Source organism: Bidens hawaiensis, unplaced genomic scaffold, assembly GCF_021521415.1.
Source record: "Bidens hawaiensis isolate Kalapana, Puna unplaced genomic scaffold, B.hawaiensis_p1.1 tig00015564_1, whole genome shotgun sequence".
In the NCBI taxonomy this organism is placed as follows: domain Eukaryota; kingdom Viridiplantae; phylum Streptophyta; class Magnoliopsida; order Asterales; family Asteraceae; genus Bidens; species Bidens hawaiensis.
This window is the reverse complement of record NW_027492395.1, coordinates 284,508-302,277: the sequence shown is the minus strand read 5'-3', so window position 1 is coordinate 302,277 and position 17,770 is coordinate 284,508. Positions and strand designations below refer to the sequence as shown.

The 17,770-nt window shown below is 40.0% G+C and overlaps 1 protein-coding gene across 1 annotated transcript; it reads left to right on the top strand.

Moving 5' to 3' along the window:
- The first annotated feature begins 4,517 nt into the window (after positions 1 to 4,517).
- LOC143549448 (patellin-3-like) lies at positions 4,518 to 8,251 on the top strand. The gene is made up of 4 exons (XM_077040345.1): positions 4,518 to 5,375; positions 6,816 to 6,940; positions 7,014 to 7,164; positions 8,006 to 8,251. Exons 1-4 carry the CDS (start codon positions 4,593 to 4,595, stop codon positions 8,249 to 8,251), a joined length of 1,305 nt encoding a protein of 434 aa, XP_076896460.1. The 5' UTR covers positions 4,518 to 4,592.
- Positions 8,252 to 17,770: the final 9,519 nt, after the last annotated feature.

The following is a 17,770-nucleotide window of genomic DNA, read 5'->3' as shown; positions in this document are numbered from 1 at the left end:
TTTTGTCTTTCTTCTTTTTATTTTGAGTTAATGGTCATTTTCGTCCCCGTGGTTTGATACTTTTGCCACTTCAGTCCAAAGTTTGAAAAATTGTCAATTTAATGTTCAATTTAATTCTTTTTTTTATTTATAACCCTGAAGAGCATAATCCAAACCCAAAACAATCGAGCATAAACTAAAACAGGTCTGCATATACTCTGTCGATGACAGCAATCATGCCCCCTCCCCTCGTATTTAGTTTCTAGACAATTCATAAACTCTCCCCCATGGTAGAATTCAATGGTAAAGTGGTCAAAGCAATTCCCTAAAACGAATTGTACGAAAAAAAAACTAAAAATCATTTCTTTGATCAATGCATAATAGTTATGGTTTAGAGATTAACATATCGTAACGAAAATATGGGTCGAAATCAATTATACATTAATCAAAGAAACGATTTTTAGTTTTTTCTGTACAAATCGGTTTCAGGGAATTATCTTGACCTCCTTACCATTTAATTCCACCATAAGGGAGAGTTTAGGAAATGTCTAGAAACTAAATACGAGGGGGGTACGATTATTCTTGTCAATAGAGTAAATGAAAACCTGTATTGGAGGTTGCTCGATGGTTTTGGGATTGGATTATGCTCTTCAGGGTTATAGACAAAAAAAAAGTAAAATAAAAAATAAACCGAACATTAAATTGACAAATTTACAAACTTTGGATTGAAGTGGCAAAAGTATCAAATCACAGGGACTAAAATGACCATTAACTCAAAATAAAAAGGAGAAAGACAAAAATTCCCTTAAACTAATGGCATAGCAGGATGCCGTTAGACGGATGAGACGTAATTGGCTAATATTTAAAACTATAAGAACCAAAATGACAAAATTTCAAACTTTAGACTTAAGTGGTGAAAGTAGCAAACCACAGGGACGAAAATGACCATTAACTCTTTTACAAATGAATTATAGGGAGACAATAGTTTGAAGATAGTGGAGTAGATAATATGAAATCCAATAAACATATATATTTTAATATTATAATAAATTTGTTTGGTTGGCTTTTGTTGTTTACCTTCCAACTTAATGCATATGCGTATTTATAATTATCTAAAGTAGTTTTAATATTTAAATCCAAGGGTCAACGAATATTTTGTACCCCTATGAGGTCAACGACCCCAAGAACACATTAATATTTATACGACAAGACTTGTTTGTGTCAGCTAAAAATATGTGCGAGTTGAAAATATATGTTTAATTTGATTGTTGCAACATGTTACATGTTATACTATTTCTACACAATTGTATAGGTGTACAGTGGCGTAGCCAGAAATTTTTGCCTACGGGTTCGAAAATTTTTTAGGGACAAAAGACCGATTGTTTACCACTTAGATTTGGATTTTCTACGGGTTCGATGTTGAAATTTCTACGGGTTCGATGTCAAAATACACTAATATATAACACTAAAACAAAATTTTGTACGGGTTCGGCCGAACACATTCCCCCAAGGCTAGCTACGCCCCTGTATGTGTAGAAAATATATGTTTAATTTGATTGGTTATCACCAGTTTGTGCAACATGTTACATGTTATACAATTTCTACACAATTGTATGATAAAATTAGTATAGTTGAATATTAGGTAACGGCCTAGATGCTTCTTGTGAAACACTAAATAAGTAGTCAAATTAAAAAAAAAAAAGATGGCAACATATAAATCTATTATAATATAGTAAAATGGTCATCATCAGCATATATGCTTTTACATTTCCAATTATAATTTTGTAGTCCCATTATAGCATATACTAGTTATATCGAGGCCATGTATCTAAAATGAAATGAAAACAAAAGAAAAGAAATGAAATAAACATTACAAATCCTAATTTTTTTTTTGTTATGACGAGGTCCACGGGTTAGAACGCGTACAAACTCATCTGGTTATCCATATGATTCTTCTTCTCTATCGACTTAAAGAACTAAAGTCGTTAAGAGGTCCATAAGTTGAAGCCATGAAGACAATGTGACGCTCAAAGCAGTCATCGTGGAAGATCCTCCACTAATGGTAGTCGTACCCCTCTTTATGAGAAGGATAAGAGTTTTGACGAGGCTATAATGGACTTGACCGAACGGGTTACAAAACTGAGCTTACTTTACGTAATTTAATCAACGAAAGTTTTTGTTATAGAAATTTTTAATCGTGTTTCCTTGTGTGTTATATCTCTATAATAATGTTAGAAAACATTTGCGTTTATAACCATGAGATACATGAATCTGCTTTTTGTCACTTAACATTTTTTATGTATCATGCATGCTTTATGTAGGGGTCTGCACCCAATCGGTTTTCGATTTTCCTAGTATGAATAACATTCCTGTCAAAACGAATTCAAAGTTGACAAAACCAAAGCAAAAACCGAATCATAATTTGAACTTGTTTAAACTTTCATGACATGTAAGGGAACATTGAAACAAGAAATCGGGTAGCAACTGGGTATTTGACCGGGTTTTTTCGGGTTTTGTGTTTTAACCGTGTAAAGGTGGAACCGGTTCCAGCAGGTCCAGGTCGGGTACATATATGGGGAGAAACCCAATATCAAGTCGTAACCATGGGTTGGGTACGGGTAAAACCGGTTCCGTGTCAGATACACCAGGTCGGGTTCGGAACCAGATATTAAATTGTGCACCTATATAGGGAAGTGTTACATTTGGTTAAATGGGCTTAGTTATAGACCCATAAAGTCCACATTATAACAAAACAAAAGCCCAGGCTAGTAGAGTTCGAGTTTTGACCCATAAATAAGTCGTTCAATCCACTATGACTATCAGTATCAACTACCACATAACTAAACCCAACACTATTTGTTCATAACATATTGCCATAGTTACAATTATATATATATATATTTTAGATAACGAAAAATCATCAAAAGCTCACTAGATACCACATGTAAGTTTCTTATGCGTATCTACCAATCCTTTAGGCGTTTGGACCGACTGTTTGAAACTTACTCAAACCTGACAGAGATGATGTTACCTTGTCAGAAAACGAGTGTAAGATTAACCCAATATTCATCAAGTTTGGACTTGAGTTTTGCTCGACTCGTTACAACCTTAGTTAAGTAGGAGATACAATGTTTTCTAGCTATAAGTACCAACATAACTATACACATAGGCATACAAATACAAATTTCATTACTTTATGTATTTAAACATAAATCCATCTTTTTCAATAATAGAAAATATATAAATAATTAAAAAGACTAAAAAACTATTACTATGTCATCTTTATTCATCTGTAATTCTAAAAAGCATTCCATGCTCATCTAATTATCATGAATGTTCCATCTACTTATGGTTGTGCACTTGTCCACCTTTTTTTTTTCATTAAAGTCAAAACTAAACTTTAGTATTTTACCATAAAATATAATTATTAACATTAATAATGAAAAGTAATCATTTTATATAACTTTCAATAGAACTTTAAACAATCCCTTCCAACATGATATATAGTGAAAGGAGGCCTAAGTTTCTTAATAGAGACATGTTTAATCTTTATAAACAACTTTTTGAGAAAACATAGGTGGTTAAATAAATGAAGACTAGTTTTTTTTTGTTTTTTTTTATCTTCAGTTCGATCTTAAGGGCGTCTGAGTTTTTTATAAGTGAGCCTTCGAGCGGGTAGGTTTTCCCCGAAACTAAAGATAACTTGGAGACACTTAAGGGCTCTGTACAGCCGGGCTGGGCCAGCTGGCGTTGGTCTTTTGCCATCGGTGTTAAACTTTAGACAATTGCATCAAGAACACCAAACACGATATTGCATGAAATATTTATGTGACTCTTTTCATTAATAAGAAACAAGAACAAAATACTTTCTACTTTCTAAAAATAAAATCTTTTGATGTGTTTATATAACACCCACAATTCTAATCATACTCAAACTAAGAAATATAATCAAACTACACCTCTAATTTATTTAATAATAAATAAAAAATAAATATGATACCAAGTTGTTCAACTAGGTCCCTGAACTTTGGATCTCCATCAAATCGCCCATTGAGATCTTCCGTACCACCCTTATACTTTTCGTATTAACCATTCGGGTCCTTCAAGTTGGTGTTGCTCCAAGTTTTACAATCGGGTCATCCAGTACCAATGTTTTAAGACTAGACCAATTCAGCGGACTATTCAACCGAGATTTGATTATCTGTCCGGTCCGGTTCTATGTAGTTTGCCCGTTCCTCAAAATACCGGCCGGCTCGAACCAGTTCACCGGACCATAACCGAACCGGTTTACCAAGAAAAAAAATTATTTTTTTTATTTAAGTTTTTTCAGCCTTAAACCGTCATTTTTAGGTGAAATTGTTCTGTTGGTTAGGCCAGTTCAATGTCAAACCGGTGAACCGAAGACATTACCCTATACAAAGTACTTAGACAATTTTCAATTCATTAAACATATGAAATAAAAATAAAAAATACTTTAACCAAAATGGCCATGTGGCATTCTTTCTTTACCAACCAACCAACACATCCAAAGTACTTCCATACATTCTCTGTTATTACTTTGTTTCACATCTTTCTCAATCCACCACTCTTTTATTCCTTCTGCTTTCCATACCATGTCTTTACCACCACCACCCACCACCACCACCACCATAGAAGACTCATATCCACTACCACTCATATTAACCACCAATAAAGCAACCACCTTTTCACCACCATCATCATCCACCACAACTGAACCAACACAACAAGACAACCCCATCAACAATCTCCAAGATTCACAACATCTTGAACAAGACTCACTAAATGAACTCAAACACCTTGTTCAAGAAGCAATAACCAATAAAGACTTAAACTTTACACCAAATTCAGATGAACCCATGTCACATATTGAAGATATTACAATTTGGAGTATACCATTATTAAAAGATTCAAGAACTGATGTCATCTTGCTTAAGTTTTTAAACGCTAGAGACTTTAAAGTGAATGATTCCTTTATTATGCTTAAGAACACGTTAAGGTGGAGAAAAGCATTTAGCATTGATGAGTTGGTAAATGAGAATCTTGGTGATGATCTTGAAAAAGTTGTGTTTATGCATGGAAATGATAAAGATGGACATCGGGTTTGTTATAATGTGTATGGTGAGTTTCAAAGTAAGGAGCTTTATAATAATACGTTTGCGGATGAGGAGAAGCGAACTCGGTTTTTGAAGTGGAGGATTCAGTTTCTTGAGAAGAGTATTAGGAAGTTGGATTTTAGGCCTGGTGGGATTAATACTATTTTTCAGGTTAGTGATTTGAAGAATTCGCCTGGTCCCGGGAAGAAAGAGCTTCGGTTGGCAACTAAGCAGGCTTTGCAGTTGTTGCAGGATAATTACCCTGAGTTTGTTGAAAAGCAGGTGAATTTATTTATTTAGAAATGTTAATTTTTGTTTTTATGCTTGTTTATAGTCCAAAAGAATGATAAAGTAAAAATCTTGAAATGTTACGGTTGCCATGCTCGTTTAATTGTAGATTCTTCGATCGCATATTGTTTTTAAAGATAATGATTGTAGTTGATTGTAGGTTATTTATTTGAGATGCTATGCTTGTTTAAAATCCAATGTTATGATAAAAGTTAAGATCTTGAAGTGTAAAGATTATTATGCTCGATTAGTTGCAGGTTCTTCGATCGCATATTGTTTTTAAAAGATAAAGACTGATTATTTGAGATGCTATGCTTGTTTAAAATCCAATATTATGATAAAAGTTAAGATCTTGAAGTGTAAAGATTGTTATGCTCGTTTAGTTGCAGGTTCTTCGATCGTGTATTGTTTTTAAAGATTAAGATTGTAGTTGATTGTTGATTATTTGAGATGCTATGCTTGTTTGAAATCCAATGTTATGATTAAGTTAAGATCTTGAAATATAAAGATTGTCATGCTTAGAAGATAGATCTTTTTATTGATGTTTTTGAAGATTGATTGTTGTTTTTAGAGGTAAAGATGATCTTCTGATCTATGCTATGCTTGTTTAATATCCAGATAACGATAAAAGTTCGAATCTTGAAATGTACAGATTGTTATGCTCATTTAGTTCGAGGTTCTTGGATCGCGTGTTAAATGATTAGAAGTTAGAACTTCGGTTATTGTTTTTAATGATTCGTTGATTGTTGTTTTTAAGGTGAAGACTGTATTTGGTTATTTAAGTTCCAAAATAATGATAAAGGTTCTTCAATCGCTTGTTGAACAATTAGAAGTTAGAGTTTTGATTAATAGTTCTAAAGATTGATCATTGTTTTTTAGCAGTAACATAAACTGTAACCTGACCAGAATTTGGGCTTGTATTTGGTATTGATGTTTTAACTTAAAAGTAAAAAAAATAATAAATAAATAAATAAATAAAATCTTGAAACATAAAGAATTTCATGCTCATCTAGAATTTAGGCAATTCGAACCTTTCATCGTGTATTAAACAGTGTTAGAACTTTGATCAATGTTGTGACAGATTTATTATTGTTGTTTTCTTTTAGTATAATGATTTTAAATTCGACAATAAGTCAGGCTTTCAGTCGATTCGTAAAAGAAAGTAAACAATTATGAGCTCTATTTATGCCTTTCGTATTCGACATGATTTTAGAATGTGGAATCAACTCCACTTATGAGCCGAAAACGACACATTTTTTGCTTTCATGACTTTAACATAGTGGACTTATTAAGGTCCACAAGTCTTTTAGTTAATAGAATCCCATCTGCACAGCTTTTCAACTGTACAGTATTTAGTGTCAACTGTTAACTTGATGCAGACAAAAAATTTATAAAAAAATATTAATTTTTTTAATTTTTTGTTAATCTTTGAAGGTTTTCATTAATGTTCCATGGTGGTATTTGGCGTTTTATTCGATGATGAGCCCGTTCATGACTCAAAGAACTAAGAGCAAGTTTGTGTTTGCGGGCCCTGCAAGAACCGCAGAAGTCCTTTTCAAGTATGTTAAATTTTTATATTTTGTTGTAAGTTTGTAAATCAAGATTTTGCTTATTTATTGAGTTTTCGGTTAGATATGTGAGTCCAGAACACGTCCCGATTCAGTATGGTGGGCTGAGTGTGGATTATTGTGACTGCAATCCAGAATTTACGATTGATGATCCGGCTGCAGTTGCTATTGTTAAACCAATGACCAAACAAACGGTGGAGATTATCGTGCATGAGGTATATTTACAATCACATATGCGTAAAGTTTACATTTTTAGTTTTGTTTTCTTATTGTTGGTAAACTTATTGGTTATTTTATAGCCCCATGTAGGGGCCGTAGGGGTGTGCATAAAATCGAAAAAACTATATGCAACTAAAAAAACAGAAATGAAATGACCGAACCCAAACAAAAAAGGCGGTTTGGTTTTATTTTTTCGTAAAAAAACGAACTTTTAGTTCGGTTACGGTTTTGAATGAAAACTAAAACCGAAAAAAGCGAACCGAATTTATGGATATTCATTTTTTTATTATTTTGAATTTTAGGTAATATTTTAGCTCACATGTATAATAATTAACTGATTATTAATTAACAAAAAGTTAGAGCCCCAGATTCATTGTTTTGGGCCAATTCTTTTTGGGGCCCAAATACTTCAAACCAAAAATGGTAAAATCGAAAAAAGACGAAACTTTTTAAAAATTCAAAAACCGAATATTTAGTTTTAGCCGAAAACCGACCCATGCACACGCCTAGCCTTTATGTGAGAGAAGAAATTATAAATGGAACTCTTTAATTCTTTGAAGTCAAGTTATACTAGCTGAGGTGGCGAAATGGACGGGTAGGATAAGATGTCAAAAGATTCCGCTCCAGTTGAGTGGTCCCAAGAAACTTTTTTTTTTAATTATTTAAAATCATTAAATTGTATCACAAATATGTTGTGTCAAATATAACTACACAATCTATAAATTATTTCACTATTAATAGAATAACTATATATAAAATGATTTAAGAGGTTATAAACTTATAATGTTTTGAGTATCAGATAAAACTTTAGCTTATAAAATGTGATCTTTATTGTAGAAATGCACTTTAATGTGGGAGCTAAGAGTCGTCGGGTGGGAAGTAAGCTACGGTGCTGAATACGCACCAAATAACGAAAGCAACTACACCATCAACATACAAAAACCGAAGAAAATGGCACCAACCGATGAACCGGTTGTAAGTCATAGTTACAAGATTAATGAACTCGGTAAATTACTTATCACGATTGAAGGGGTATGCACCCGCCTTAACATCGAGCGGGGCGGGTCAACCCACAAGATATAGACAAGAGGCTTGAAAACCTATGCGCAAGCGCATGGATGTCATGAAGACACAAAGCCAAAACCTATGCGCAAGCGCATGAAACATCTGCGCGTGGCGCATATCACATATGCACACAACACACACATTTAGTGTGAGAATAAAGAGAAGACCCTGCGCATCCCCGGGATAGGCGCATAAAGGCAGCGCGTAAGCGACACACAACAAATGAGACAATAGTCTAATCCAAATCAGGATAAGGACAACCATGATTGTACTCATCAGACAACCTTCCAGAAGGTATCTTTTAAGGAATAAAGAATGTGCTGATGTTGACAGCTGCCAATGAAGGGTGGACAACTCAGCAAAGCCCATGTGCCACCACGTGATGGCACATGGGTCAGGTGAAAGACCTTGATCAGAGAATAATCAATGAAAAAGCACCAGGTGTCCTAAGTACACGTGGCGCGAAGCAACAGGAGGAGGCCAAAAAGGCCCCAATTGGGTCTGAGCCAAATCATTGGAAACCCTAATACTATAAATACCACACCACCTCCACAGTTGGAGGCAGGCAAGAAAATATACTCTAAGTCCTTTACTCATTTTCACATCTTGATTATCCTCTCCTACAATATCTGATTCTCACACCGGAGGGTTACCCCAAAGAGGACCCCTCTGTCCCTTTCTGAGGGGTAAGCTCACGGTACTGTTCGTTTTGTAGGTGGAAGAACTCGTATCATGGAAAACCATCGGTGATATAACACACTCGTACCCGAGGAACGTTGATCGTATACAAGTAAGTCGATACACGCTTCTTCATTGGCGCCATCACCTGTTACAACGGCAACAAAACCACTATTTCATCAATTTTCTCTCTGAAAATCTTCACCATGGTTTCCGGTGTTCGAAACAACGATCAAGTTCTGGAGGATAATGAGCTTGAGGATGTTAATGAGAGACATCAGGTTCTGAGGGCGCCGCGTGACACTGCGCGCACCGCCAGTAACCATCCCTTCAACACAACACCTCATAATCAAACTGAAACTCCCCCAGACGATCTCACGTTCCAAAATCTGACTGGTACAAAACAAAAAGGACCAATGGGCCCGGAAGTTGAAACCAATGACCCTAAAGAATGGCTCATAAACGAACAACGGCGTTTAATGGACAAATACAATGAGTTGGTAAAACACAAAAAGTTAGCCGATTTAACACAAAGGCTCGCATTTGATAAACAAACCATTCAGGAAACAACAAAAAAGACGCGCGCGCTGAAAGACGGTCATTCTGTTCACACCGAACAAGCTGATATTAGTGATGAGGAAGAGGTGCACAGCATGAAGAAGACGCGAGATACTCATGCAGGAGGATCACAGCTTCGCGCACACATGCACATAGCACCTGGAGCCAAAGCTGATATGGATTTATACACACCATACAACCCACAAGCGAAAGGGCAAGTGGACGTAACCACACCATATAGGCCAGCCATCTTGGTAAAACATTCAAAATTCGCTGAGCGCATTGCGAAGGCTCCCATCCAACACAAAACCAAGATGCCAAGTGGTTTAGGCAAGTACGATGGTACAACAGATCCAGATGATTTCTTACAAGGTTTTTATAACACTGGAAACTTAGAAAGCTGGACGATGCCAACATGGTGTCACATGTTTGCTTGCTGCCTCACGGGTGCAGCGCGTGTCTGGTTTGAAAGCTTGCCGACAGGACAAATCGATGGGTTCGAAGAGCTATTGGAAAAGTTCCAGGCTCACTTTGTACAGCAGCGCAGACACACGCGCGACCCCGATGACATCATGCACTGCGTACGCAGGAATGATGAAACCATTGAAGACTACATAACTCGTTTCAATCAGGAATCTCTTGCAATTGGAGGCATCACTGAACAACTCTTGCGCGTGGCCTTTATACAAGGTGCGCGCAGTGATCAACTCCGCAGAGCTCTCGTGAGCAGAGAAGGCATGCCAACCACTTGGGCTAAGTTTATGGAAGCATCGCGAGTCTTCGCACGAAATGAAAAGCAAATTGCCCAAGACAGAGCAAGAGATAAAGGGCATCAAACAGGAGCACCACGCAACAATGAAAGGAGGGGCAAACAAAACTCCGTATGGTCCAGGTTGCAACAAACCAATTATTCTCCGGCAGAAAAGCAAGCGCAACAAAGTTCACCCCAACCCCAAAAAGACATTCTTAATCGCGGAGAAGATGACAAGAAGGAAGGCGGCAGAGAGCCTAACAGACCTCTACCAAGAATATGGACTCCCCTCACCAAAATGCCTTCGCAAGTGTTAAGCACAGAGAATGTCCAGTTTAAAAACCCCAGGCCATTACTCCATAAGGGACCACCGAACAGTGGCAAATATTGTGAGTTTCACAAATCCACAGGGCACAACACCGATGCATGCCATCATTTGAAGGATGCGATCGAAAAAGATGTGAAATCAGGCAAGTTGGCTCACCTGGTAAAAAATCCAAGACCAGAGAACGAACAACCAAACGGAGCCTCAGCCAGTAAAAAATTCAAAAGAATCTGTGTAGCTGAAGGAAGAAGGCAAGGGCAATGATCGAGGAAGAGAAGCGCGCAAATCCAAGGGGATTGGCGCGAGCAACAAGTAATCTTTCCAAGAATCAGAGGAGGCCCGTCTATCAGCAGTCCTCTAGTCATCACTGCACACATCGCTCATTATGAGGTGTCAAGAGTCCTGGTGGACACCGGTAGTGAGTCAGACATCATGTATGAGCAATGTTTCAGGAAGCTGGATCCAGCAGACCAAGCAAGGCTCGAAGTTGTGAGTGCACCAATCTCGGGTGTCTCAAACGAAATTATTCACCCCCTAGGTCAGATACAATTCGAACTAACTATGGGGGATGAGAAGCACAAGCGAGCTGAAATTGTCAACTTCCTGGTCTTGCCCACCACTTCATGCCATAGTATGATCTTGGGTAGGGGAACGATTGCCCAATTCAACGCCATACCGTCACCAGCGCATGGCGCGTTGGGGTTCCCAACACCAACAGGAGTAACATTTGTGTACCGAGATCATTTATGCGCAGTAATAAGTATACCTCGAGAGGGGAGAATGAAGCTTCCAGTGGCAAACAACGCGCCAGAGGAATGGATTCTCAACCCAAAATTCCCAGAACAAACAATCACAATCGGAGCTACGATATCAGATGACACAAGAGTGAGAATGAAAAGATTGCTCACAACGTATATGTCAGTCTTCGCGTGGCAACATTCTGATATGACTGGGGTTCCGCGAGACCTGGCGCAGCATTCTCTCAACACATCCAAGTCCGTGGAGCCAATTGCTCAAAAGAAAAGAGTCATGGGAGACGAGAAGACAAAGGCCATGAATGAGCAAGTAGAAGATCTACTGCGCGCGAATATCATTCGCCCAATACGATATCAAACATGGGTAGCCAATCCTGTGATGGTAAAGAAGAGCAATGGGTCATGGAGAATGTGCATTGATTTCAAGGACCTCAACAAGGCGTGTCCAAAAGATTGTTACCCCCCTCCCAAACATTGACATGAAGGTGGACTCTGTGGTGCCGTTTAAGCTCAAATGTTTCCTGGATGCCTATAAGGGCTATCACCAAATTCAAATGGCACCACAGGATGAAGACAAGACTGCTTTCAGAACTGACAAGGGTGTTTTCTGTTACACAAAAATGCCCTTTGGTTTGAAGAATGCAGGAGCCACTTACCAAAGACTCATGGATGCAATTTTCAACGAGCAGATTGGAAAAAACTTAGAAGTCTACGTGGATGATTTGGTGATTAAAAGCAGGGAGGAAAAACAAATGCTCAAAGACATCGAAGAAACCCTTCGGCGCCTAAAGGAAGTAAACATGAAGCTCAACCCGAGCAAATGCACATTCGGCGTGAAAGAAGGGAAATTTCTCGGCGTAATGGTCACCAAGGATGGTTTCAAGGTGAACCCAGAGAAGGTGGAGGCTTTCCTCGGCATGCCCTCACCATCCACCATGAAGGAAGTTCAAAAGTTGAATGGTAGATTGGTATCAATTAACAGGTTCCTAGCAAACCATGCAAGCAAATCTACCCCATTCATTAACACATTGAGAAATTGCTTAAAGAAAAGCCAATTCAAGTGGACGCCTGAGGCCGAGCAAGCTTTCAGTGAGATAAAAGAATGTCTGATAAATCTGCATGCGCTCACAGCTCCACTACCTGGTGAAACTTTAACGTTGTACCTGTCAGCAGGAGAGCGCGCCATTGGCGCAGTATTATTGCTGGATCGCAAGGGAATCCAAACACCAATTTATTATGTAAGTCGGGTGCTGACAGATCCTGAGACGCGCTACACCATCATAGAAAAGTTAGTTTTATCACTAACGCATGCGTCGCGCAAGCTTCACAGATATTTCAATGGTCATCCTATTGAAGTCCTGACTGATTACAACATCCAGCAAGTCTTGCGACGTCCCGCGCTCTCAGGAAGGCTGACAAAATGGGCGCTGGAATTAGGGGAGCACACGATCACCTATAAGCCTCGTCCAGCAATCAAGGGACAAGTCTTAGCTGATTTCATCGCAGAAATCCCTGAAGGAAAAGTCGAAGAGGCTCAGCGCGAAGTAGACCCTCCGCAAGCCAATAATGAAGAAAACGTTTGGAGATTATTCACTGATGGAGCTTCAAACAACGAAGGGTCCGGCGCAGGCCTCAAACTGGTGGATCCAGAAAATCATGAGTATACTTACGCAATCAGGTTGGATTTCAAGAGCACCAACAATGAAGCTGAGTATGAAGCCCTGCTGGCTGGTTTGCGCATCGCGCACAAGTTCGGAGTTAAAAAGCTAGAGGCTCATGTAGATTCATACATGGTAGCAGCACAAGTCAATGGCCTTTATGATGCCAAGGAGAACACCATGCCTCTGTATCTAGAGCAGGCGAAGAAACTCACCGAACAATTTGACTTTTTCAGAATCATACACATTCCGCGCAGTGAAAATAAGTCTGCCGATGCGCTAAGCAAGATGGCATCAACCAGCTTCGATCATTTTGGCAAAGATGTCAGGGTGGAAGTAATGAGCAACCCGTCAGTGGAAGCGAAGTCTGTTCTTGTAATTCATACAACACCTTCATCATGGATAACTCCAATAATGGAATTCTTGAAGGAGGGAAATGTACCAGACGATCGCGCACAGGCGAGGAAGATAAGACACAAGTCGCAGAACTACGAAATGCTCGATGGTACGTTATATCGACGCTCTTATCTTGGACCACTCATGAAATGCCTAGACGCTGAGGAAGCAAGCTATGTGATCAGAGAGATACATGAAGGAATCTGTGGAATACATGCTGGCCCGCGCATGGTGGTCGCCAAGGCAATGAACGCAGGTTACTATTGGCCAGGCATGTACTTGGACGCGTTAAAAGAGATCCAAAAATACAAAGCGTGTCAGAGCTATGCGCCAAATACCATGCGGCCAAAGAACAACTTGATCCCGGTGACCTCTGCATGGCCTTTCCACAAATGGGCAATCGATATTGTGGGTCCCTTACCACAAGCGCCAGGGCGAGTAAAGTTTTTGGTAGTGGCAGTAGACTATTTCACAAAATGGGTTGAAGCCAAGCCACTGGCAAAAATCACAGCCGAGGCAATGAAGCAATTTATTTGGAGCCACATCGTATGCCGTTTTGGCCTGCCCATGGAAATCGTGAGCGACAATGGCAAACAATTCACTGACAGGAAGATATCCAGTTGGTTCAAGGAATTGCACATCAATCAGGTCTTCACTTCAGTATACCACCCTCAAGGGAATGGCCAAGTGGAACGCGCGAACCAAAGCTTGCTGAATGGGCTGAAGAAAAGGTTGGAGGGAGAGTCCCATGCATGGGTCGAGGAGTTACCTAATGTCCTGTGGGCGCACAGGACATTAAGCAAAACCAGCAATGGCGAGTCCCCGTTCAGCCTAACCTATGGAACAGAGGCTATGATTCCAGCAGAGATTGGATGCCCATCCTATAGAGTTCTCATGATGAGTAAGACGGATAACGAGCAAGAAAGGAGGTTGGATCTCAATTTACTTGAGGGACGCAGAGAGGCGGCTATCATCAGTGAAGCCAAATACAAGAAAAACTAGAAAAATACTACAATCAGCGCGTGAAAGAATGCCAATTCAAGAAGAATGATTTTGTCCTTCGGAACAATGAAGCTAGTCGCGCAATACCCCCGGGAAATATGTCTCCCAACTGGAAGGGACCTTATCAAGTCTCGGAAGAATTGGGAAAAGGCGCATACGCTTTAAAAGATTTAAATGGAAAGAAGATCCCGCGCACATGGAACGCAGCACAACTTAGAAAATGTTTCATGTAAAAGTTGTCAAGTTTGTAATCAAGGCTTTTTAAGCCATTACGAATAATGATACGCTATACTTTTTCTTAATATGCGTTCTATTACCTTTTGCATACATGTTTCACACTTCCCTTTATTAATTTTGAGCAATATGACAACATTGTATTGACATCAAACTAAAAATAAAACGAATTAAAGCATACATGCGCGAGCTTCAAGCTCAGACGTGTTAACGAGTTTTAACTCTAAAACGTCAGGGCCTTTGCCCAATAATATGAGCCTTAGCTCAAATTACTCATAGCATCCATCCTACGTATTGCGCAGCTGGACCATAAAAATACCTAAGCACAACTAAGGCAAAGCACATGCCAAAGCATAGTTGTTAAGGTCTCAGGTGGGGGGCGCGCATGGGATTATAATGGATATAGGCAGAGTAACACATACTGACACGTAAAGGCTAAAAAACTCATTCATAATTCCCTATAATAAATGCATGATAACGTCGCGCAAAAGAGGAATAATGAAATGCCAAGGCACGTGTCAGCATATTCAGAATATCGCAAAATAACTTGAAATATGACAACTGTTAAGGATTAAGTAAAAATAATTTCCTTACAACCTTGTTCAAGTTTCAATGTGTAAGCATACCTTATATTCAACAAGCACACACATGCAATATAAAGAGATGAATTGGGAATGCGCAAGATGCGATAAAGGGAAAAACAAATTTTCATTCCGAAACATAGAAGTTTACAAATTTACAAATGATGAGGTAGAAACTACAAACACAAAAAAAAAAAAAAAAAACAAAAACAAGAAGGGCTTTTCAAGTCTCTATGTTAATATCAGCCTCTTCATCCTCCTCATCATTATTTCCTCGCTCAGCATCTGGCGCAACCCGCTCCTCGTCATCTCCAAACTTACCATAATCAAGCTGTTCGTCTTGAATATAGTCGTCTTCTGTCATGATAGCGTCAGGAGTAGGTCCTTTGGCCACGCCAGAGCCGCTGGCAGAGGTAGCGTTGCCCGCGCCATCATCATTGCCACCAGTCCCTTCACATTCATCAAGTAATTTCTTTAAAGCGCCAAGATCGGGCTGGTCAGCAAGCGCGGCTATCTGCAAGTCACAAGGAACAGTATAAGTACCAAAGATTATGAAAATAAGTCAAGTAAACTCATTAAGGTTAAAATACCTGCTCAAGGATGTGAATTGGAGTATTCAAGTACTTCTCCCCCACCTCAGCCATGTCAGCGCAGACAGCGTCGAGCCGATAAGGGTAGTCGGATGGATTCTTCTTTAGCATGCCATATTCATAACCATCCTTAAACCCCTCAGCCCGACCCACCAAGCGCGACGCCGCATTACAGTCCATCACAAGGGTCTGAAACTCGTCTGAGTATTTCATGGCATAAGCGCAACGAGTCACACCCTGTGAAATCAGCCATTGACGGTCCTGCGCGAGGGAAGAAACAAACGTCTCAAGAGCAGGGATTTGAGAGTTTAATAACTTAACAGTTTCCTTGACTTGTTCTAGCTCTTCTTTGTCAGACGCTGCTGCCGCCAAGGCTTCATTCTTTTCCGCTCGCGCAGCATCGAGCTCTTTCTTCAGGCGCGCAACCTCAGTCTCCAATAAAGTTTTTTCAGTATTAACCTGCGCAATAGTTTGGTCACGCGCCTCCACTGCCAACTCCAGGTCACGCGCTTGACACGCGTACTTGGCTGCATCTGCCTCTGCCACTTGCAGTTTCTCCCGCGCAGCTTGCAGCTCAAGCCCGCGCTTCACAAAAGCAGCGTTGGAACTTGCCCGGTTCTCGCTAAGTTCTGCTTGGAGTTTCTCAGCTTTCTCTCGGGCATCAGAAAGATTCCAAGCAGAAATCTTAGCCTTTTGCTTGGCCTCCGCAAGGGCATCATGTACCTTTATATAATCATTGCGAAGCTCTTGGGAGGCAGCAAAAAACGCAGACCCAGCAAAAAGGTGGTCATTAAGCAAATCCACGCGAGCGCGGTCCTCTTGAAACCTCCTTTCAGCTGGAGGAACAGAGTGAGCCCAAAAGTCTTCACATACGCCCAAGGATTGGAATGAGCTCTCTTCAGTGATACTCCAGCTCGGGCGGTATATGTGATCGGCTCCCTACAAACACAAAGCAACGCAAAGAAACGTTTTAGTTATCTAAACACTAACTTGGAAGTCTGCACAGCGGAGCAAAATAAACTTATACCTGAGGAGAACCGGCAGAAAGATTAGCGCCAGCTGATGAGCTCCTGCCTGCCCCATGAGAAAAAGGCTGCGCCACGAAATCTCGTGGCGCTATAGGGCTTACGCGGCCACCATCAGAATTTTCAAAATTAACCTCCTCATCATCCTCTATAACAGGTCTCTTCTCCTGCTACTTGGAAGAATCAAAAATAGTCTCACGAGGAAGGCTGCGCGCAGGAGGAGGTGAGGGAGGTCTTGACGCTGTTAGAGCAGCGCGAAAAATAGTCTCCTGCTCCTTAGTGATCCCAATGAGGGGAGATTCAGTACTTGTTGGAGCAGGAGCAGAACTAACGGCGCCAGCGCTAGCAGTACCACCAGTAGCTTGTGTGCCAGCTATAATTCCTATGAAAAAACCAACAAGGAGAAATGATTCATGACTTGAACTAAAGGAAAAAATCAGACAATCAAAGCGCAATAAATACCTTGGCGCACCGCAGTCCGCGAATTAAGCATCGCCATGAAGTCCATTTTCCCCCTTTTTGATGGCAAAATAGAGGACTTCAAAACAACCTTCGGCATAGCCTTGGCACCTTGCTGCGCCTGAGGTTCAGCCACCAACGTTGCCGGCTCTACAAACATTTGAGTGAACAAAGCTTCATTAATAACTCTATCGGAATCACGCTCATAAAACCACAAAATATAAACAAAGTATACCTGTTGGAGAAGATGAAACAGCAGGCGCAGCACCGCTTCCCTTGTCCGCCGCGCGCAGAGATGAGGTGGCAGCACCATACCTCGTGTGGACTGGAGGATTGCCCACACCTTGAGGCAAAGAAGACGAGGAAAACTTGGAAGTAAAACCCTTGGTTTTCTCAAGTCCCTTCACTTGAGTAGGAGGAAGATTCTGGGCAACAGAGGCATCATCATTTTTCTGTTTTTTACTGGCCCCTGCGCCAGTCTTGCCTTTAGCCTTGCGCTTGAGTTTTCGCGCTTCAGCTTCTTCC